Raw genomic sequence first — 17,533 nt, 5'->3', positions numbered from 1 at the left:
TTTTTGTTCGTTATTTCTAAGGAATGACGCATATACCCCTCGTATTGCACTGCAATTACGTGCACCTTCCAAAACACAAATGAAACAAACGCCGCAGTGTAACTTTGTGGGCACGTTCCTTTATAATCTGAAATATTCATTCTCTCACTAAGAAATTATGTGCTTCTAATCAATAATATAAAATGTTCTAGCGCTTTAGATGCTTGATGTGAACTAGCACGTTGCGTATCTATCTGCATACACTCAAGAAAGCTTGTGAACGACATTTCTGTTATGAGTGGAACTCGGTTAAATATATAGTAGAATAAGTGTCGGGCAATGCAATCGACTGAGAAACTCAAAGTAGTTTGACGAGTGTCTTGTGAGAGCAACGGGTTTCACCTCTGCTCCTCTTAGCGTTGCATAGAGGGACCGCCGTTCTTTCTTATCGGTGACTGATGCTGGTGACTTATTCACCATGTGTGAATCAATTGCGAATAACAGTCACCAGCTTCTAAGTGCGAACAGGCTCGCTGTGTGCATTATATTGATAAGGGTTCTGTTGGAAGAACGAACAAGCCAACTTGCAGATGCAAAAGTACCTGGGAATATTTCGTGGCTAGTCGCAACCTCCACCATCAACGCGCCAGGGTTCGCGATCTGCGCATTCAACTTTCGAGTGATTGTCGTGATTTTGATAGTATTTTTATACGCCCTGCTTTAACGTGAACGCGATTGAACCAACATGATTTAAAGCAACCCGTTATTCCACAGCTCAAGCGTTGTTCGCACATCATGCCGTATATGCATGTATTCGCTACTATGTCTTGTTCTTGATACAGTTTTCTTTCGTGTGTATATTCGTCAAATATTTTGTCTTTTTTGCGCATTTCTGCCTATACATTTCCTTTATTTATAAGTCTTTTTACAGCGTAGTTTTTATGCTTTTCATTATGCCGTCACGCGTTCGCAAAAAAAAAAAAACTATCATCATCTTGAATGGCCTCTACTTTCCTAACGCGTGCAACGCAATAACTCGGCCGGCGCTTGCTCTCTTTGTCCTCTTCATCTTCTGCCTCGCTCCCCGAACATGTGCGCCCGGCGCGCGCTCTCCCGCTGCGCCTGCTTGTCCGGCGTGGGATGTAATAACTCGGACGGGTGACAGAGCGAGTAGAGAGAGAGAGAGAGAAAGAGAGAAACAAGAAGACAGAAAGAAGGAGAGAGAGAGAGAAAGGGAAGAAAGAGAAAAAAAGAAAGACAGAGAAAGAAATACACAGAGAAAGAGAGAGAGAGAGAGAAATAAACAGACACAAAAGAGCGATAGAAAAAACAGAGAGCAGGAAGGAAAGAGAGAGAAAGAGGAAGCGAGAAATAGGGTAAGAGAGAAAAGAAAAGATAGAATGAGCGAGAAAGAGATATAAATAGATAGAGAAAGACAGAAAGAAGTAGAGACAGTAAAGATATATGAAAAATAGAGAGAAATAGAAAGAAAGAGAGGAAGCAAGAAAGAAAAAATTAAAGAGAAACAAGGAAGGCCGTCCAGCTCCGCTTTTCCTTCAGGCTTGGCGCCACTAATGGGAAGCTGCCTTTATTTTTCATCTGTGATTTTGAGCGAAACTTCCTATATTGTCGCAGTTTTATGAGTAGGACAAGCTGCACGTTGGTAAATGAAATTTAACGTCGTTTTATTTGCCCCCTTTTTTCTCTCAGAAAGAACGACGCAAGCGAAGCTCACGTGCTTTCAACGGTTCTTGTATCATTCAAGCTTTATTGTAAAGACGCTGGTTTCTTCTTCTTATTATTATTATTATTGTTAACTGCCGGCAAGAGACCAACAGAGAGAAAGGATATAAATCGGTAGATAGCTCAATCACATCACTGAGATTGAATGAAGACGGTTTTGCTGTTTTAGCGGCCGTTAACCAACACTTGCATACATTAGCCAACCGTAGCCAAAAGTTAGCTAAGTTGAGCCAACACCACTCAACATCAGCCGCCAAGTAGGCAATGCTATGGAACTTTAGCAAGTGCCAGTAGCACGCGATTAAATACGGTAGCTAGCTATGGCAAGCCTGTCTTCTCAAGGTAAGTTGAATTAAGTCAGAAATTATCATCTACACAGGGGACATCCCATCCCGTTACATAAACTGGGTGGAAAAGACCCAGAAAGGTACTTTCTCAAAAAAGGGGGAAAAAATCAGTGTAGTTACAAGGCTGTGTAAAAGGGCGTTGTAGAAGCAGCGGCGATAATGTTTTCTGGTACGGAGATTTCTATCCAGGAAAATACATGAAAACGCTGCTCTGGAAAAGCATTTCCTCGTGACACGGAGAGCGAGGTGGCCATTAAGGTTTCATTACACGGATCAAAAGGAAATGAAAGGCGGGGTGATGGACAACTGAACGCTTATATAAGGCGCTATGATACACAAGCGCAGCTTCTGAGTCAGCTGCCTGCGCACGAAAAGAAATGAAAACAAAAAAAGGTTGTTTTTTTAACGGAGTAAGCAAAAAATATGAAGGGTCGGAATACGCGGGAGTAAAACTGGTAAAGTTACACCAACATGTGCTTCCAAATAAATGTTTTTTTTACAATGCAGAAAAAGAAACTGTCTCAACGAAATTCGTCTCTCCCCGTCAGCGCTTTACAAAGGATAATATTGCGTTTTACGCAATACTCTAGAACATTGTTGCAACGCGACACCTCAGGGGCGCCGTCAAAGTTGCTGGATGCTCAGCAAGATACTTTTTGAGAAGGCAAAAAAAAAAACAACATAACGCTGCCTCGAACTGAGGAGAACAAGGTGAATATATGACAGTGTTTACTGGAAAGAACGTTTGTTTTTCTTTTTCTGAACTGTAATTCCTCCATTGAGTTTATCTGTGTGTACTCGCTCCCGTTATCCTGTAAAAATCAAAATACAAAGCACAAAGACAGAAGAAATCTATATGCAGAAGTTAAGAAAAGTGGATGAAGATACTCTGCGCTTGAAGAAAACAAGGTGTTCGCGTAAAGTGATGGATGAGATTACCAGTTTACGAAATGCGAGTAGGAAGGACAAGTAACTTGCAGAAAACGCTCAATGTTGTCCTGAATTATTCATAATGTGACAATAACTGCGTCTTCGCTGTCCATATTTATCTAACAAAAAACCATGTTTATCTAAACAAAAACAAAAAAGGCAGCCCAACCAATATAAACAATGTGTCTTTACCTCATACTTTTTTGTCAAGCGGTCCGCTCTATGTGGGGTACGGCGTGTATTTCCTCAAGAGCAGTTGCATATGCGCCGCCATATTAGTTCTTGTTGATACTTTGACGATTAAGGACAGCGCTTTGTTTACCGGGTGACAGTTTTTGGTGATTTTTCATGTTCCTCGCGTAGCCATCGGTATTTTATTTGGCTACACAGGAAGTAGACTGGCCTTCAGACCCTCCAGGCATGCCTCCGCCGTCGGCGGGCCCCTCGAGGAAACGGAACAGCGAACTCAGCGACGCCGACAGTGAGTCCACCGAACTGTATTCGGCAAGCAGTGACGATTCCGAGGATGAATTCACGCCTGTTTACAGTCGTAAACCAAAACGAAGATCTATGGGAGCTTCAACAGCTTCAACCGCACCTACTGTGAAGCCGAAGGAGGCTTCAATGAACTACACCGTCCTATTTGTGCCTGTTACGCCATCGGACAATCTGAGACACCTGAATCGGCAGACCATCTCGAGGAAACTCGAGTCTCTGGCTCCAAACGAAATAAAGGATGTTCGAGTCAACCCCCGCAAGAATGTCTTGGCTATCGACGTTATACACCAGGCATCTCTGCTTGCTCTGACCAGGGTCACAGACTTCGACGGTATCAAGGTTCGAGCTCACCTTCCACTTAACAAGGACATGGTGGTAGGTGTAATATACGATGTAGACATCTCCATTCCTTGTGGCGACCTTCCAATGCTCGTCAAGGAAGTTAGTGACCATAGCAACATCGTCCAAGTCTCACGTCTTGGCAACTCGCGTTGCGTGAAGATTGTCTTCAAAGGTGACATATTGCCATCCCACGTGAAGGTGGGACACTTTCGTCACGTGGTCCGTCCGTTTACACCAAGACCACTCCAGTGCCGTAAATGTCAAAAAATGGGTCATGTGAGCGGAGTTTGCAGGAACGTGGCGATTTGCCCCCGCTGTGCAGAGCCACACAATGCGGAATCCTGCCGAGCAACTGCCCTCAAATGTACCAACTGCCATGGAGCACACGAAGCCTCATCAAGGGACTGTCCATTAGTGAAAAAAGAATGGAGCGTCATGAAACAGATGGTACGGGACGGCTCGACGCACAAAGAGGCTGCTGATGTGGTGAGAAATAGACAACGACGCTCGCGTCGGCGACGAAGGTCTAAGACTACTGCTACCCAATCTGGACGGACAACGCGATCTCCTACACCGACAGATGGTCAGACTTCCCTTAAGCGACAGCTACCACTACTGCCGCCACCACCACCGCCCAACGCATCACAATTGGAGAGCCGGAAAGACGCAGAAGCTTTGAAAGCGGCGGCGGATGTCGCGTGGCCCTCACTGCCACCACTGCGCACTCATAAAGAGCCGATGCAGAATGCCCCGCAGTGTGCTTCATCGTCCACAGATGATTGTCACGACAAGAACCTACAAGTCCTCGCTGTGTTGAGGTCTCTCATGACCACGATGCGCACTCTCCTCAACGGAATGACAACCCCGTCGGCTCAATGCGCTCTGCAAGTACTGGATTCCTTGGAGCCAATCCTTGCAAGCCTTTTTTAGCATCTCGCAGAGGAAATGATGTCAAATATTTTCCCGTTGTGACTGTCTGTGTGTATGCGGTGAACACTGATGTGTGCACGCGTATTACTTGTTCCCTCTTTCCTCCTTGCTCTCTCTCTTCTTTTTTCTCCCCTTCCCCCTCCCCCCGTGTAGGGTAGCAAACCGGGTACAACCTGGTTAACCTCCCTGCCTTTCCTTCGCTTTTATCTCTCTCTTTTGACGATTAAGGGGATGCTCTATACTTACACCTTTCAACATACTTGCTGTGAGTTCTAAATAAAATGTGCAGTATAGGCGTAGTTTCAAAATCCGTAGATTCCAAAAAGACGAAAAACGGCGAGGGGCTAATCGCGGTTCCTGCCGACGCAGAGCCCGGCCATCAACGAAGCTGTTTACGCCACACGATATGAAGACTGGAGCAAGCCGGATGTGTTCGCGAAAGCCGCGTAAACAGAAGCTCGTAGACCGCAGGAAGAGGAAGTGGCTACAGAGCAGAGGAAAATAAAAATAAAACGTGATAACTCTGTCTCTCATACTGGTGTACACGTCAACCACGGTGCTGAGGGTAGGAAGAGGAGAACGGGGCAAAAATTAGGAAAAAGGGGAAGGTCTGAGCGGCTTGTTGAAGCTGTATCAGGTAGTACGGCGCGAGGTGTCGGAATTGACCCAGTGTTATTAGCAGAAAGCTGCAAGGATCGCGCGAAACACGCCGCACACTCAAAGAATAAGCTGGCGGCCAGGCCTCCCAGGAGCCCGTCGGAAACTGCATTAGGTTGCTTACTGCAAGTAATAAGCGTGCAAAGAAGTCGGTTAATGTCGACAGATTTGCCTAAATATTCGGTAAGCTGTGCGTTGTGATCGAAAAACTACGTTGCGAGGGTCATGCATTGCAAAAAAATGTCACAGTTTCGCCACAACGGCGAAGCAATGAATGCGATAGCAACAAATTGAAATGTAACGCGAAGAACGGAAAGCAGCTCGAAATTGCCAGCGCGTCGCTCGAACCCAAAGGACGCACGAAAAGAACGCACACAGGACGAGCGCGAACTATCATGCGTCACAGCTCGACACTTGAAGCGCACTGCTCAAATATAAAGCAGGACGCACGAAGTGAACGAACAGGTACACACAGGACGAGCGCGAACTATCACAGTTGTTACTTATTTCTGTTTGAACAGCGCGCTCCTTTCGCAAACGCGACCGCTGCAGTGAGCGAAGTGACCTTCGTACGCTCTGTGACTTCAGCGCGGACATCGCGGGGAAAGCACAAGACATACAACCCCCCGCTCCACCCCCCCTCGCCCGCCCCCTTCTTTTCTCGAGATAAGCGCACGAAAGCGACCATGCCCTGTAGGCCGCAGAGCAACGGCGTTCGCAGGAGCGAGGCGACGACCTTTAAAGCGCGCCCCGCGCGCACTTCGCGCCATCTCGGCGGTGACCAAAAAAGCATGCTGAAGTAAATGGTGTATATAAATAGCTCGCCGTTAGCAGGCTGAAAGACAGTATTCTTCGTGGCCTAGCCCTCTAACGCCGCGCGCTCGGGACGAGAGGTCGCCCGTTCGATTCCGCGCGTCGGAAAGTTTTTCTGAATTATTTCTCTATGTGGCTTTTATATATATATATATTGACATATACATATACGGGACAGGACGGCGACGCCGACGGCAAAAAGCAGCCGAGAGTGTCCATATAATTGCTATCGCGATAAAAGTACAACTGTTACCATCGTAAGGTCATGACAAATAAGAGTCGTGGGCGGTCGAGCACTGCTTCCGATGTCATGAAAGCGCCCGCGTTAGCTGGACCATAGAGATAGCAAAGTCCAGGCCACAGAAGATGGTTAGTTGTGACGAAGCTCTTTCGTTGTGTCGACACTGCACGCAATTCAGGTGGCATGACAGCTAAAGCAATAAAACTACGCCGCTGCGACATATTTATATGTGTAGGGCATGTAAGGGATTAGGATGAAAAAAAAAAACAAAAAAAAAAAACAAAGCCTCTCTAAGCCCGTATACCAAGGCTCATTCTAAAAGGAATCTGTTGGGACTTCCACTAACTTCGGTGCTGTCTCTGAATATGATTTTTTTAAAAGAAAGCATCAAAAACAGTCACATAACTGCGACGGAAGGCAAGGCTGATACACATGCAATCATACGAAGTATATATGCGTCCAGGGCTGGGACAAGATACTTTGAAATTGTATCGCGATACGATACAAGATACTCAGGCAAGAAGTGTTGAAGATACAGATAGAAGATACTGCCGCAAAAATTGTATCCGATACGATACTTGGCAATTGTATCCTAAGATACTTCGATACATTCTCAAATTTATTATTATAGATCCATATAATGTAGCAGCAAACGCCTATAAACGAAAATGTCTGCTTCAAAATTTCTTAACTGTGACCTATTTTGTTTCACTTGAATGAAATGCCTGTTAGTATCTCAAAAGTTTTGCCCTTCTTGCTCAAAGTACATTAGTTTCCTTCCAAAACAACTTATTGGGGTTTGTTTTAGCTTCTTCACAGGACAACTCTTTGTCCACTTCGCTGACAGCGATACTTGCTTTGCACAGCTTGCCGACCATCTAGCAGGTTGCCATGTAATCACAATAACTTCAATAAGAAGCCTTCTCACGACGGCGCAAATACCGGTGTGGACTTTTACCTTGTCCGTAAAAGACAGCTTGCACATTACCGCATATCTGGACAGGTGTACAGCAGCAACAACGCTGGAATCGACATTTGTTTTCTTTTTGTTTGGGGGGGGGGGGGGGCGCATGGTGTACACTAGGGGTTTGAGCCATTTCGCTAGCGGGCCGGCCCGCACACATCACCGTCTTCGTCTCATTTGTTTTTATTTTCTAAATAAGTGTGTTCGTGAGCTGCACGGACATGACTGGTCTCAAGCATTCCTTTCGTGATGAACATGTGGTCACCATGTGCTAAAACATAACCGTGGAACAAAAACTCTATATTTCGGAATCCGCGTCCAGATATCAGTCATTCTCTACATCGCTATCGATGTTTCTCGAATCCCGACTCCAAATCACCTTCAGAAATGACCTATATGTGAGATATGGGAAAAGCTTCCTTTCAAACGTCATTTTGTTCAAACTCTTTCCCACCATTTTCACTGTCCCGGCACTTGCAACTAAATTTCGCGACTGCGGCCCGCTAGCTGTAAGCTCAGATTGAGACCCCTGGTGTATACGTAGATGACATAAAACTGCGATGAATTGTCATATTCTACTTATCTGCTGGCGTAAAGGATTCTTTGTTGAGATACTCACTAACGTGCAATCTTTTTAGCAATTATTCTTCAACGAGAGAACATAGGCAACACAGAAACGTCTCAGACGTATTGTATGGTTCCACAAAGCGTCGCAGGACACCGCCGCTATTCGCGCTATTGCCACTTGTAGCTCCCATTACGTGGCGATTAGTATTGCGAAAAATATTTAAGAAAGCCTAAAACAGGAAAACAAACATAAGTAAAATAGATAGGTGGTTGTGTATCAAACATTCACATTGAATGAGTACAGAAACCCAATACAGACGGCGCCCTTAATAGCTATTAGCATGAAGTATTGTCAACTTACCTGTTGACACACTAGAAAATTCAGTGCTTAAGGAAAATTGCCTGAAACAGCTCGTTGGGACGCTCATGAGTAAAACGGAGCATTCAGTAAAACAATGTTTCTCGAATTCCCTTCCTAACATCTTTAAGATGGCGCCTAATGATTTCCATTATTGTAGTGCAAACTCAATTTAGTTATTTTCCTAAGCAGTAAGCAGAATGTTTTGTACTGTTCACTCAAGGTACGCCCACATAATTATATATTTGTTTGCAAGATCGCCTTGGCGACGTGTAAATGTGCAAACAGCAGTTGAAATAAAGTAGATAGAAGAATAAAGCAGAGATCTTATTTTGGGAGCGCGTTGCAAAAGACATACTGCAGTGACCAGACCGGAAAAACAGTGCAGAGACTTAGGTAATGTAAGGGATGTAAAATGACAGCTAAGAAAGCACTTGTGCTAATAATCAAATTATGATTTCATAAATTCTTTGAATAAATGTAGCAAGAAGTGAAAAATACGGTAGGCCAAGATAGTTTCTGTTAGGTAAACGTTTGCTCTTTTAGATCTAGCATGAGTACCAGAGGTACTAGCGTTGTTAGATTCTTATTTGCCTAGAAGTTAATTCATGGCATGCAAGCCAAACTTACATCCACGAGATCATTCAAATCGCTGATGTGTAAAATCCACGCGACGCAGAGGAACCCCATTCTTGCACGCATCACATTTCGTTACGGGGCAAGACGCAAGAGAATCTTCAGTATATATAACGACACTGTAGCAATATCAGAATTTGCGCGATAGACGCGGTGCAGGACAGTGGCTAAGAGCAAGTGTCGCGGCATTCGCGCAACTAAAAGAAAAGAAATCGAGCAAACAAAAGGTACGTGGGCTGGGCGTAAACGTCCGCGCGCTTGTCTTCCTCATCTTCTGCCCTCACTGGGGTACTCTGGCGGAAAAATAAAATTGCGCCACTGCCCTAAGACTTAATCAGATGGCTTAGTGGCACCGGTACCAGCTTGAGAAGCGGAGCTTGGCCAGCGATTATTGTTTCGCACGGTTGTGTTGCGATAGAAGTATCTTGTATCTTAAGATACACGATGCATTATCGAATGTATCGGAAATACAGATACAGATACTCGTCTTTCGAGAAGTATCGTGATACAGATACAAGATACCCATAGAGTATCTAAGATAGTATCTAAGATACATGTATCTTCGATACTGCCCAGCACTGTATGCGTGTATATGCGCTGTTTTCTATATTCTTCATTTGACGCCATCTTTATCTCGCAAAGTTGGCGGAGTTTACACTGGAAAACATAATACGACACCAAAAATAAGCATAGAGTCACTCCTTTCCCATATTTTGGGGCGTTTGCCACTGGAGATGTGCTTAGCCTGACACTTTAATGAAAAAAAAAAGTGATTTTCGTACGATTCTCACGGCGGCTTTGTGTTCTCCCCGAACTTTGCGGACATGCATATGCATATATTGACTACATTAGGCTTAGTACAAACTATACGGCATTTGTTATTTTACCGACGTTCGATGTTTTTCGTCCGGTACGAAAGCAAGTGAACTTATGCAACAACAACTCGCTTTAGGCTCTTTTGTCTGTCCAAGACAAAAGGCACAGTGTAGAGTTTCAAACCGGACGCTCGCCTTCTTAGCCTCACTACTTTTTATTTTCTTTCTATCTCCCTCACTCTGTCTCCATTCTACCGCACCGCCTCGCCACGTTGTTCGGCGGCTCTTGATATGTAAATTTCGCAGACTCGCTTCTTCACGCGTGCTTTTCATGCGACGTACACTTGTTAAAATTCAGCCGGCATTGACGCTCAACAGAGCGCCTATAGTAACGAAACCCACGTTTGCCGCATACGATGCCAGAGAAGAAACGGCACTGAAGCTAAGAGAAAAAGAAAACAAGAAAAACTGAAGAAAGTCAAAGTGGGGGCCAATGAATGAAGAATATTCACGCCTGCGCACAAAAGTCGCGGTGTTTCGAAAGTTGAAGCGCCAGAAAGTGATGCGCGCCGGCTCCTTTGATCTCTGCATTTCATTGAAACAATGTGTCATGCACACTTTTGCAAAGAGCAGGAAAATAAAGCTTTCGCACAATGGCGGTCGTTACAGTAGGAGGACAAAGAAGTGTAAGAGAACGCACCGAAAGGCGGTAAACATTCAACTCTTAGTATAATGTGAGCACGGGAGGCAGGAATAAACGACGCAGGGATGAGTGATGCGTGGCGAACTGCCGTAAAATGCGCTACGACTTTACGCTCGTTTCATATCAGCCGCCCACTCATATAGTAAAGTACGAGACACAAGCTTTTATTGCGACATAGGTTGTTTTCTTTTTTCTTGTCATATTGTTGAAAGCGTGGCGTTGCAACACGAATGCATTGGGTAGGAGGACGAAGAGGAACAATGTTGTGCACGAACCGAAATGCGCAGCGCTGGCAATAAAGGCGCCGTTCTTACGATGACGTTGGCGGTAGTAATGGTCACATCACAGGACATCGCAAGGAAGTTGGCCGAGGAAAAAACGCAAAGGATATGAAGAGGAACGGGGTGCTTTCACGTGGTTAGTGGTCGTAAAAGACATCTCGTAGCACGCGTTCTCTCTTTTTTTTTTAACTCTTTATGTACGGTGTTTTGTTGACTGTAGACAAACAAGCAAGTATAGAGTACATTAAAAGCGCGTGTTCCACGAAGCGGTTAATAAACTGACGGTCTTCCTTACGCTGATGTCTCGCACACGCATGCAGCATGGACACGAATGCACGAAGCTTACAAAAAAAAATGTCTATAAAACTGCGTTTCTCATGAAACAGTGACATTTCCACACGAACAGTCTAACTTCGTGAAATGTTTCAAATGTTGAAGATAATTTGTTATTACGTACTTATGTAAAGTATACATATGAACTTCGGACTGTTTTTACTGCACTCTTTTTACAATTTTTTTTGTTGTTCACATGATTTAAGGAGGTTTTGTGGCGCCAAAATAAGGCGCCGGCTACTCCTTATCTCTTTGAGCGTCGAACATAGTACATACAGAGATCAAAAATTACATGTATAACAGAGTTTTCCCAGTAACACCAGAACTTGACAAATACGCAGCAGATACGATATTCAACTTGAGTAACACCATGACACCCTTATATGGGGCCTCAAAGATACACATAATGTCGCCTTATTTGATTATGTTCGCGCGGCGATGACGATAAAAATGACTAAAAGCAAACAAAACAAAAGATAGCCGGTCTCGTCTCTAGTCAAAACTATAGACACTGCATTTTCTAGAAACATAATGCTGAACTGAAGAAGGAGGATTTGGATGGAGTCACACTTTTGCTTGGTAGCATACATTTCACAGTGATGCTATTATTGCACTTGAACTCACTACAAATTGTGCGTTCCAAATATCGACAAAGCATTAGGTCAAACATTGAAATTAGACGAGAATAACACTTGAATCTTTTTTTTGGAAACTTGACTGAGTGCGATGAAAAAGTAGAGTCAAGTATGAAATGTACGATATTATTAGTGTCATTGCGGCAAATTAACAGAGTTATTTTACAAGGTATTGAAAGCTGCATTCGTTGTTCATTAATGTGTAGTCTCGTAATTACTATGTATATTAACATGAAATTTAGTCTTGATATGCCTATCTTGAAAAAAAATATACATGGAAAAAGCTTCAACGCTTTAAAGTATGCCATAGGAGGTCCATAAGGACTAATCAAATTGATGTGAACTACGGTACTGGTAGTTTTTAAGGAACTACCGAATACCGTAGCGTTAGTCGTTCATGAGCTACTAGTAATTGCTGAGTTATATTCCACAGTATAAATAAAGCAAGCAAATAAAGTAATCAAACCATCAAAAGTTATTCATAAGTGCAATATACCAACCTCGAAAAATATTCTTTGGGATAGCGGTGTATTTCAGTGCCTTTATCGGAAAAAGATACAAGGTAAAGTTTTTAAAAATGTAGTTACTTTGACTTTTTAACACTTTTACTGATATTCTTCGCGTTATCTCCTAACTGGCAACGATATTTTGTTCGTAATGTATTGAGAGGGTGTTTGTAACGCTGCGTCGTTTACACAGACGTGCATAACAGTGCATGCATTACACATGTGCGGTGTTATGTCACTACGAGTGAGCGTTTTACTCATACAATACTGTACAGTGCGATATTGTCGTAGTAAAAGAACATCGGATGGCTTAGCTGGATATGACGCTGTTGCATTCATCAAGCACCTGTTATTTGTAAGACAAGATGTAGCGGACCAGGCATCCGTGCACCCACACATTCATTTTAACTCTGTCAATAGAAGTAGATCATGAGCTCACAAAACGTGTGCTTCAATTTTAGACATATTCTTTTAAACACTGCTAAGAGTGAAACGACTTATTCTCATAGCCGCAGAAGTAGGCAAACGGCTTTATCAGTTCTGCTTTAAAAATATATTTCCGAACAATAACTAACTAGCTACTCGCCGTCAATGTTTTGCTTAAGTAAAGTTTAGTACTACTGAAGAGAGCAGCGCTCCTTTGATAAGCATGTCTTGGCCTTATGCTAACTAAAAGGAGGAAGATAGCGAGACCGGATGCATGAAATGTGGGGCTCTGGAACATTCAGTTTGTGTGCCGAAAATGGAACTCCTAGATTGAGTCACGAGATTGAAGCACTCTCCTTACTCTCCGTTCAAAGAACATTCCGGAAGGCGAACGAAGACAACTGACTTCGAGTACTTGGGGCAGAAACTTGGAGAAATTAAGAACACCCACTGCACCTCCTCCGAAGCTCAGTATGCGTTCAAATCATATATACTTCGAGGAGAGCCACGGCAAAGAAAACGTATTCTCTTAGCGGTGATCTGTCGCCTTCCAAGAAACGTTGAATACAGCAGAGTTGAAAGAATAAAGTGATAGAAAGAACGAATGAACCGCCGGTCCTCCGAGAGGACCGGGAGGATGGTTTCAGACGGAAAGGCCGATCACGTAATTTGCGCTCATTGCGTCTCGCACCCCAACTCCGCCGTACCCCGCTGTGATCGATAAAACCTCCCGTCCCGTGCACTAGGATAAACGACCCGTCACGCTCCTTAATATATTTCTTTTTGTATTATTCCGTTATTAGAATCAATACCTTCTTTTAACTTTTCACTTTCAGCGCCACGGGAGGCACGGAACAAAGGGTTTCAATGCAAAGCAGGTATTGAGTTTAATCCCGTTATAGCTCTGTGAAAGTACGTGTTTACTTCATTCCTTGCTATATCGAGTCTTGATCTGTGCCTGTCTGGCCTTTCTTGCCGCACATTTGCCTACGTTTCGTTGGTCGGTACACATTAAACATCGTGACACTTTAATGAGCGTTTGCTCCAGCGCTAGAACCATTGGTCTGAAAGGAGTGATATTGGATCGCCGGCGATTGGAGGAGAGATCGATGAAGTTTTATTTTCATCGCCATGAGAATTGTTTATCTACTAAGTCCACTTTGGTATGCTGCAATCAAAGCGCTATCACGCGACTTTCTTAAAAAGGGTTATTGAAAAGGGAGTTTGAATAAAACGCCCGATAACCTTACCATTTGAAAGAAGGCCTTTCCCTTATGTCATATACGGGTCATTTCTGAAGGGGAAACGATAAATGTAACAATAAAACAATAAACATAATAAAACGGACACCTGAAGTGTCACGCGTAATTAACCAATTAACAGATAGCAATTCGGTCGTACGCCATTTTAAAGCGATAGCGTTAAAGAGCTCGTTTAGTAGAAACTTTGGTGTCGGTGTCGGCGTCGGCGTCATTGGTTGTGAGCGAAAAATCAGCGTTGTCCCTGAGCGAAAAGTCCATACAGATGCAAATAAAAAAAAAAGATCTTTGGTTCGAAAGGGAATGGAACCCAGGCCTTTTGCGTGGCAAGCAGGTGTTCTACCACAGAGCCACGCCCGTCCTCTTTTTCCTTTATTACAGAGAAGGAAACCGTTGCACTTAGACTGATATCACAAAAACAAATAATCAGGCATATTTAAACACAAAATCAAACACAGAAAACTAGTCTAGAGCGTCACTGGAACATTCACATATCCCGCGTAATTGAATCCCTTGTTCCTGGAATATAATTTTTGTTGACCGTGTAGGCTCAGCATTTCTGTCGAGAGCAGAGCCACGCTCATCCTCGAAATTGCTTCGAAAAAAAAAAAACAAAAAACATATGAATATTATGTAGCGCGAGGAGTGTCATTAACACATGTAATATTGCTTGGCAGCAGCGTAGAATCACACCAGGTGTCAAAACATGTGAAGTGCGAAACGTGCGCTTGGTTTCAAGGTCCATCAATTACAAAGCACACAGGCATAATTAGTTATCATTATCAACGAGAGCAACGACAACGTGCGCAGCTGCACAGTTGCGCGTGTTGCCTTACGGACTCGTAGTGGGTTCCTCACCAACTCACAAAAGATAAAATTATGTCGTAGTGGGTACTTCGCAACAGTACTTGCAGTAGGCATTTTTTTTATTTTTGCATATTTGAAAGGGCCGATTTACATGCGCACAGACGTTCTTTTTCTTGGGGCACGGTTTAGGTGTCCACCGAGAAGCGAAGGCCGGCTAGCGATTGAGAAGGCGATGCGAACAGAGTCCGATTACGCTGTGTTCTACTCTTGAAGGTGAAGCTCAAACGTCTTCCAAATTTTTTTTTCATGCCACATGAATTTCAATGCTTTCAGCAGCGCGCATCAACGCTCCGCGACGAAGACATCCTGATTTTTTAGAAAGACATATCGTGTTCTTAAAGACGCTTTACTTGACGTTTCATGCAAACACGTCGCGCGCGAGAAATTTCGTCAGCGAGGACATCGTCCGTGTTTTAGGCGAGACTCCTACGAGTCCACGGAAAAGTGCTCAAATCTAACGGACGTCTCGAAGAGGATGTCTCGGCCAGATTAATTATTGAAGTTAGCTAGAGCCTCTGCACGTACTTCCCTCACACACGATGGGCCTTATTCACACGTTTCGCATCCATTAGATGGCGGCTCTTCAATCTCTTAATCACATGCTCAGTATTTACTCAAGTCCCAACTGCCTAATGCGGCTGTCCCTCGTGGCAACGAAAACATGCGTGAATTAATATTGCATCTACTACCTACTAAGCCATTAATATTTTGCCAGTGCGGTGGGGTGTATAGAGTCTCATATGTAGTTGATGATTTACGATGCGCCGATATGACTTGACTATATGCGGGTCGAAATTCGCTTGCCTAAAGGGAATTTAATCTCACTAATGAGCCCATGCCCTACTAAAATAAAAACAACTATATTGAATAGGCGAGCTGTGCTCCTTTCTTTCTTTCCTTCTTTTTTTTGCAGAAATATGAATTCCACATACAGTGCTCCAAAGCCCTGAGTGAAATATGACGCACGCTACTGAATCAACGAATATATATATATATATATATATATATATATATATATATATATATATATATATATATATATATATATATATATATATATATATATATATATATATATATATATATATATGAGTATTTCTTTTCCTTTTTTCTTAGAGTGAATGGGCGCCTACTGATAAGCGTTAGATTTAATCTCGATGTGCTCCGTGTAGATTCTTGCCTTCTTCAGTATGAGCCACCGACAAAGTGCTCAACAAAGCTACGTTCCATTAGAGTACACACTATCGTATAGACTACATACACTAGGCTACAATACACTCACGTCTACGTAGACTCCCGACAGCCTGTAGGCCTGACCCGGCGGGTTCTCGCTGGGAAGGAACCGGAAGAACTCGCGGTGGTTCTTGTACCACTTGACCGAGTACAGGTCGTCAGACTCGAGGTCGAACGAGCAGTTCAGCCACAGGGGGTCGCCCCTGATCACCGCGCTGGGCATGTCCAGCCGCACCAGCCGCAGACACTCACACAGCCCTGCGGCAGCGAGAAGAGAGCACGCGGTCCGGTCACACAGAACAGGCTGCGCCACGCGACACTAAATCAAAAACCGCGAGGAGAAAAAACTGATACAAGAGTTACATAGGCACATCAATGGCAACACCGCTTCCAGAAGCCAACTGAATAAATGAGTCTTTTGCGCATAAAGACGAACTAGTAGACACGAAAAATCTACAATCGCACTTGTCGCTTTCTGTCATGTTTAATAGGTTCGGTGATAATGTTAGTAATCGCTAATATAGTCCAAAAGCCGGTGCTGCTTGATCTGCGTTCGATTCGAAAATTTACCATCGATCATATTTGGGGTCTCGCTGTTAAGCTTGACCATCACAGATTTTGACCAGATATTGTTAAGTCTTTCGTAATGATTATATCTTTATGATAGCGCATGCGCTGTTGATTCCCTCTGCCCATGTGCTTGCCGCCCTCTACTAGTAGTTATCGTTAGAGTTTCTCAATTATATCTGTCTGTTTGGACATAACGAGTGCTAGTGCTTGAATAGAAAGGCCCTTTTCACCGTGTACGCGAACGCATACTCCATAACGAAAGTTGTGAAGGAAAATGGGAAAGAAGAGGAAGTAAATACGTGTGCCTTGATAAACTATAAGCCCTCGCCCCGAGCGTATATGCCCAAGAAGCAATGGTGCTTCAGGTAACATTATTCTTGAGGGCTAAGCTGCATGCCAAATATTTTAAATGTTACGTTCAGAATTTCAGCATCCTCCAATGAAATCCGCTCGCAATGCGCCAAAGAAGCGCAAACGTACGCAATCGGGGATATTGGGACGAACCAGCCCCAGAAAATAAAGTCAAAACACCACCTTGCACCATTAGTTCACGGTGCAAAAGAAGTTTTTACCATTGAACAAGTGAAGCACGAGCGAGCTGCCAGCGCGCCGACATCTAAGTTGTTCAACAGGACGCAAGCTGGTTTTCCATTTACAACGTCCAGTTAAACCGTCACGCTAAGCAAGACTTCAAGGTTCTTGCCTGTTACTGTATTGTACGCTCATAGATAACATACGTCCAGCTTACACAAAATTCACGAAGAACCCTGAATTAATGATTTATATTATCGAGGAACGTACGGACCGCCTAATCACGCAAGTGTACACTGTACTTGCGTGACTATTTCAGCCGCTACGTACCTAATAATATTAATTGCTGGGGTATTACGTCCCAAAACC

The 17,533-nt window shown here is 43.7% G+C and overlaps 1 protein-coding gene across 1 annotated transcript in view; it reads right to left on the bottom strand.

The window, feature by feature from the left end:
- LOC119393994 (uncharacterized) overlaps window positions 1-17,533 on the bottom strand; it is a 90,988-nt gene that overhangs the window by 14,611 nt on the left and 58,844 nt on the right. The window contains exon 2 of the mRNA XM_037661207.2: window positions 16,113-16,321. Coding sequence (XP_037517135.1) covers window positions 16,113-16,321 — 209 coding nt within the window. The remainder of the gene's footprint in view (window positions 1-16,112; window positions 16,322-17,533) is intronic.

This window comes from Rhipicephalus sanguineus, chromosome 5 (genome assembly GCF_013339695.2).
Source record: "Rhipicephalus sanguineus isolate Rsan-2018 chromosome 5, BIME_Rsan_1.4, whole genome shotgun sequence".
In the NCBI taxonomy this organism is placed as follows: domain Eukaryota; kingdom Metazoa; phylum Arthropoda; class Arachnida; order Ixodida; family Ixodidae; genus Rhipicephalus; species Rhipicephalus sanguineus.
The sequence above is the reverse complement of the archived record's forward strand: the minus strand, read 5'-3'. Positions and strand labels throughout refer to the sequence as shown.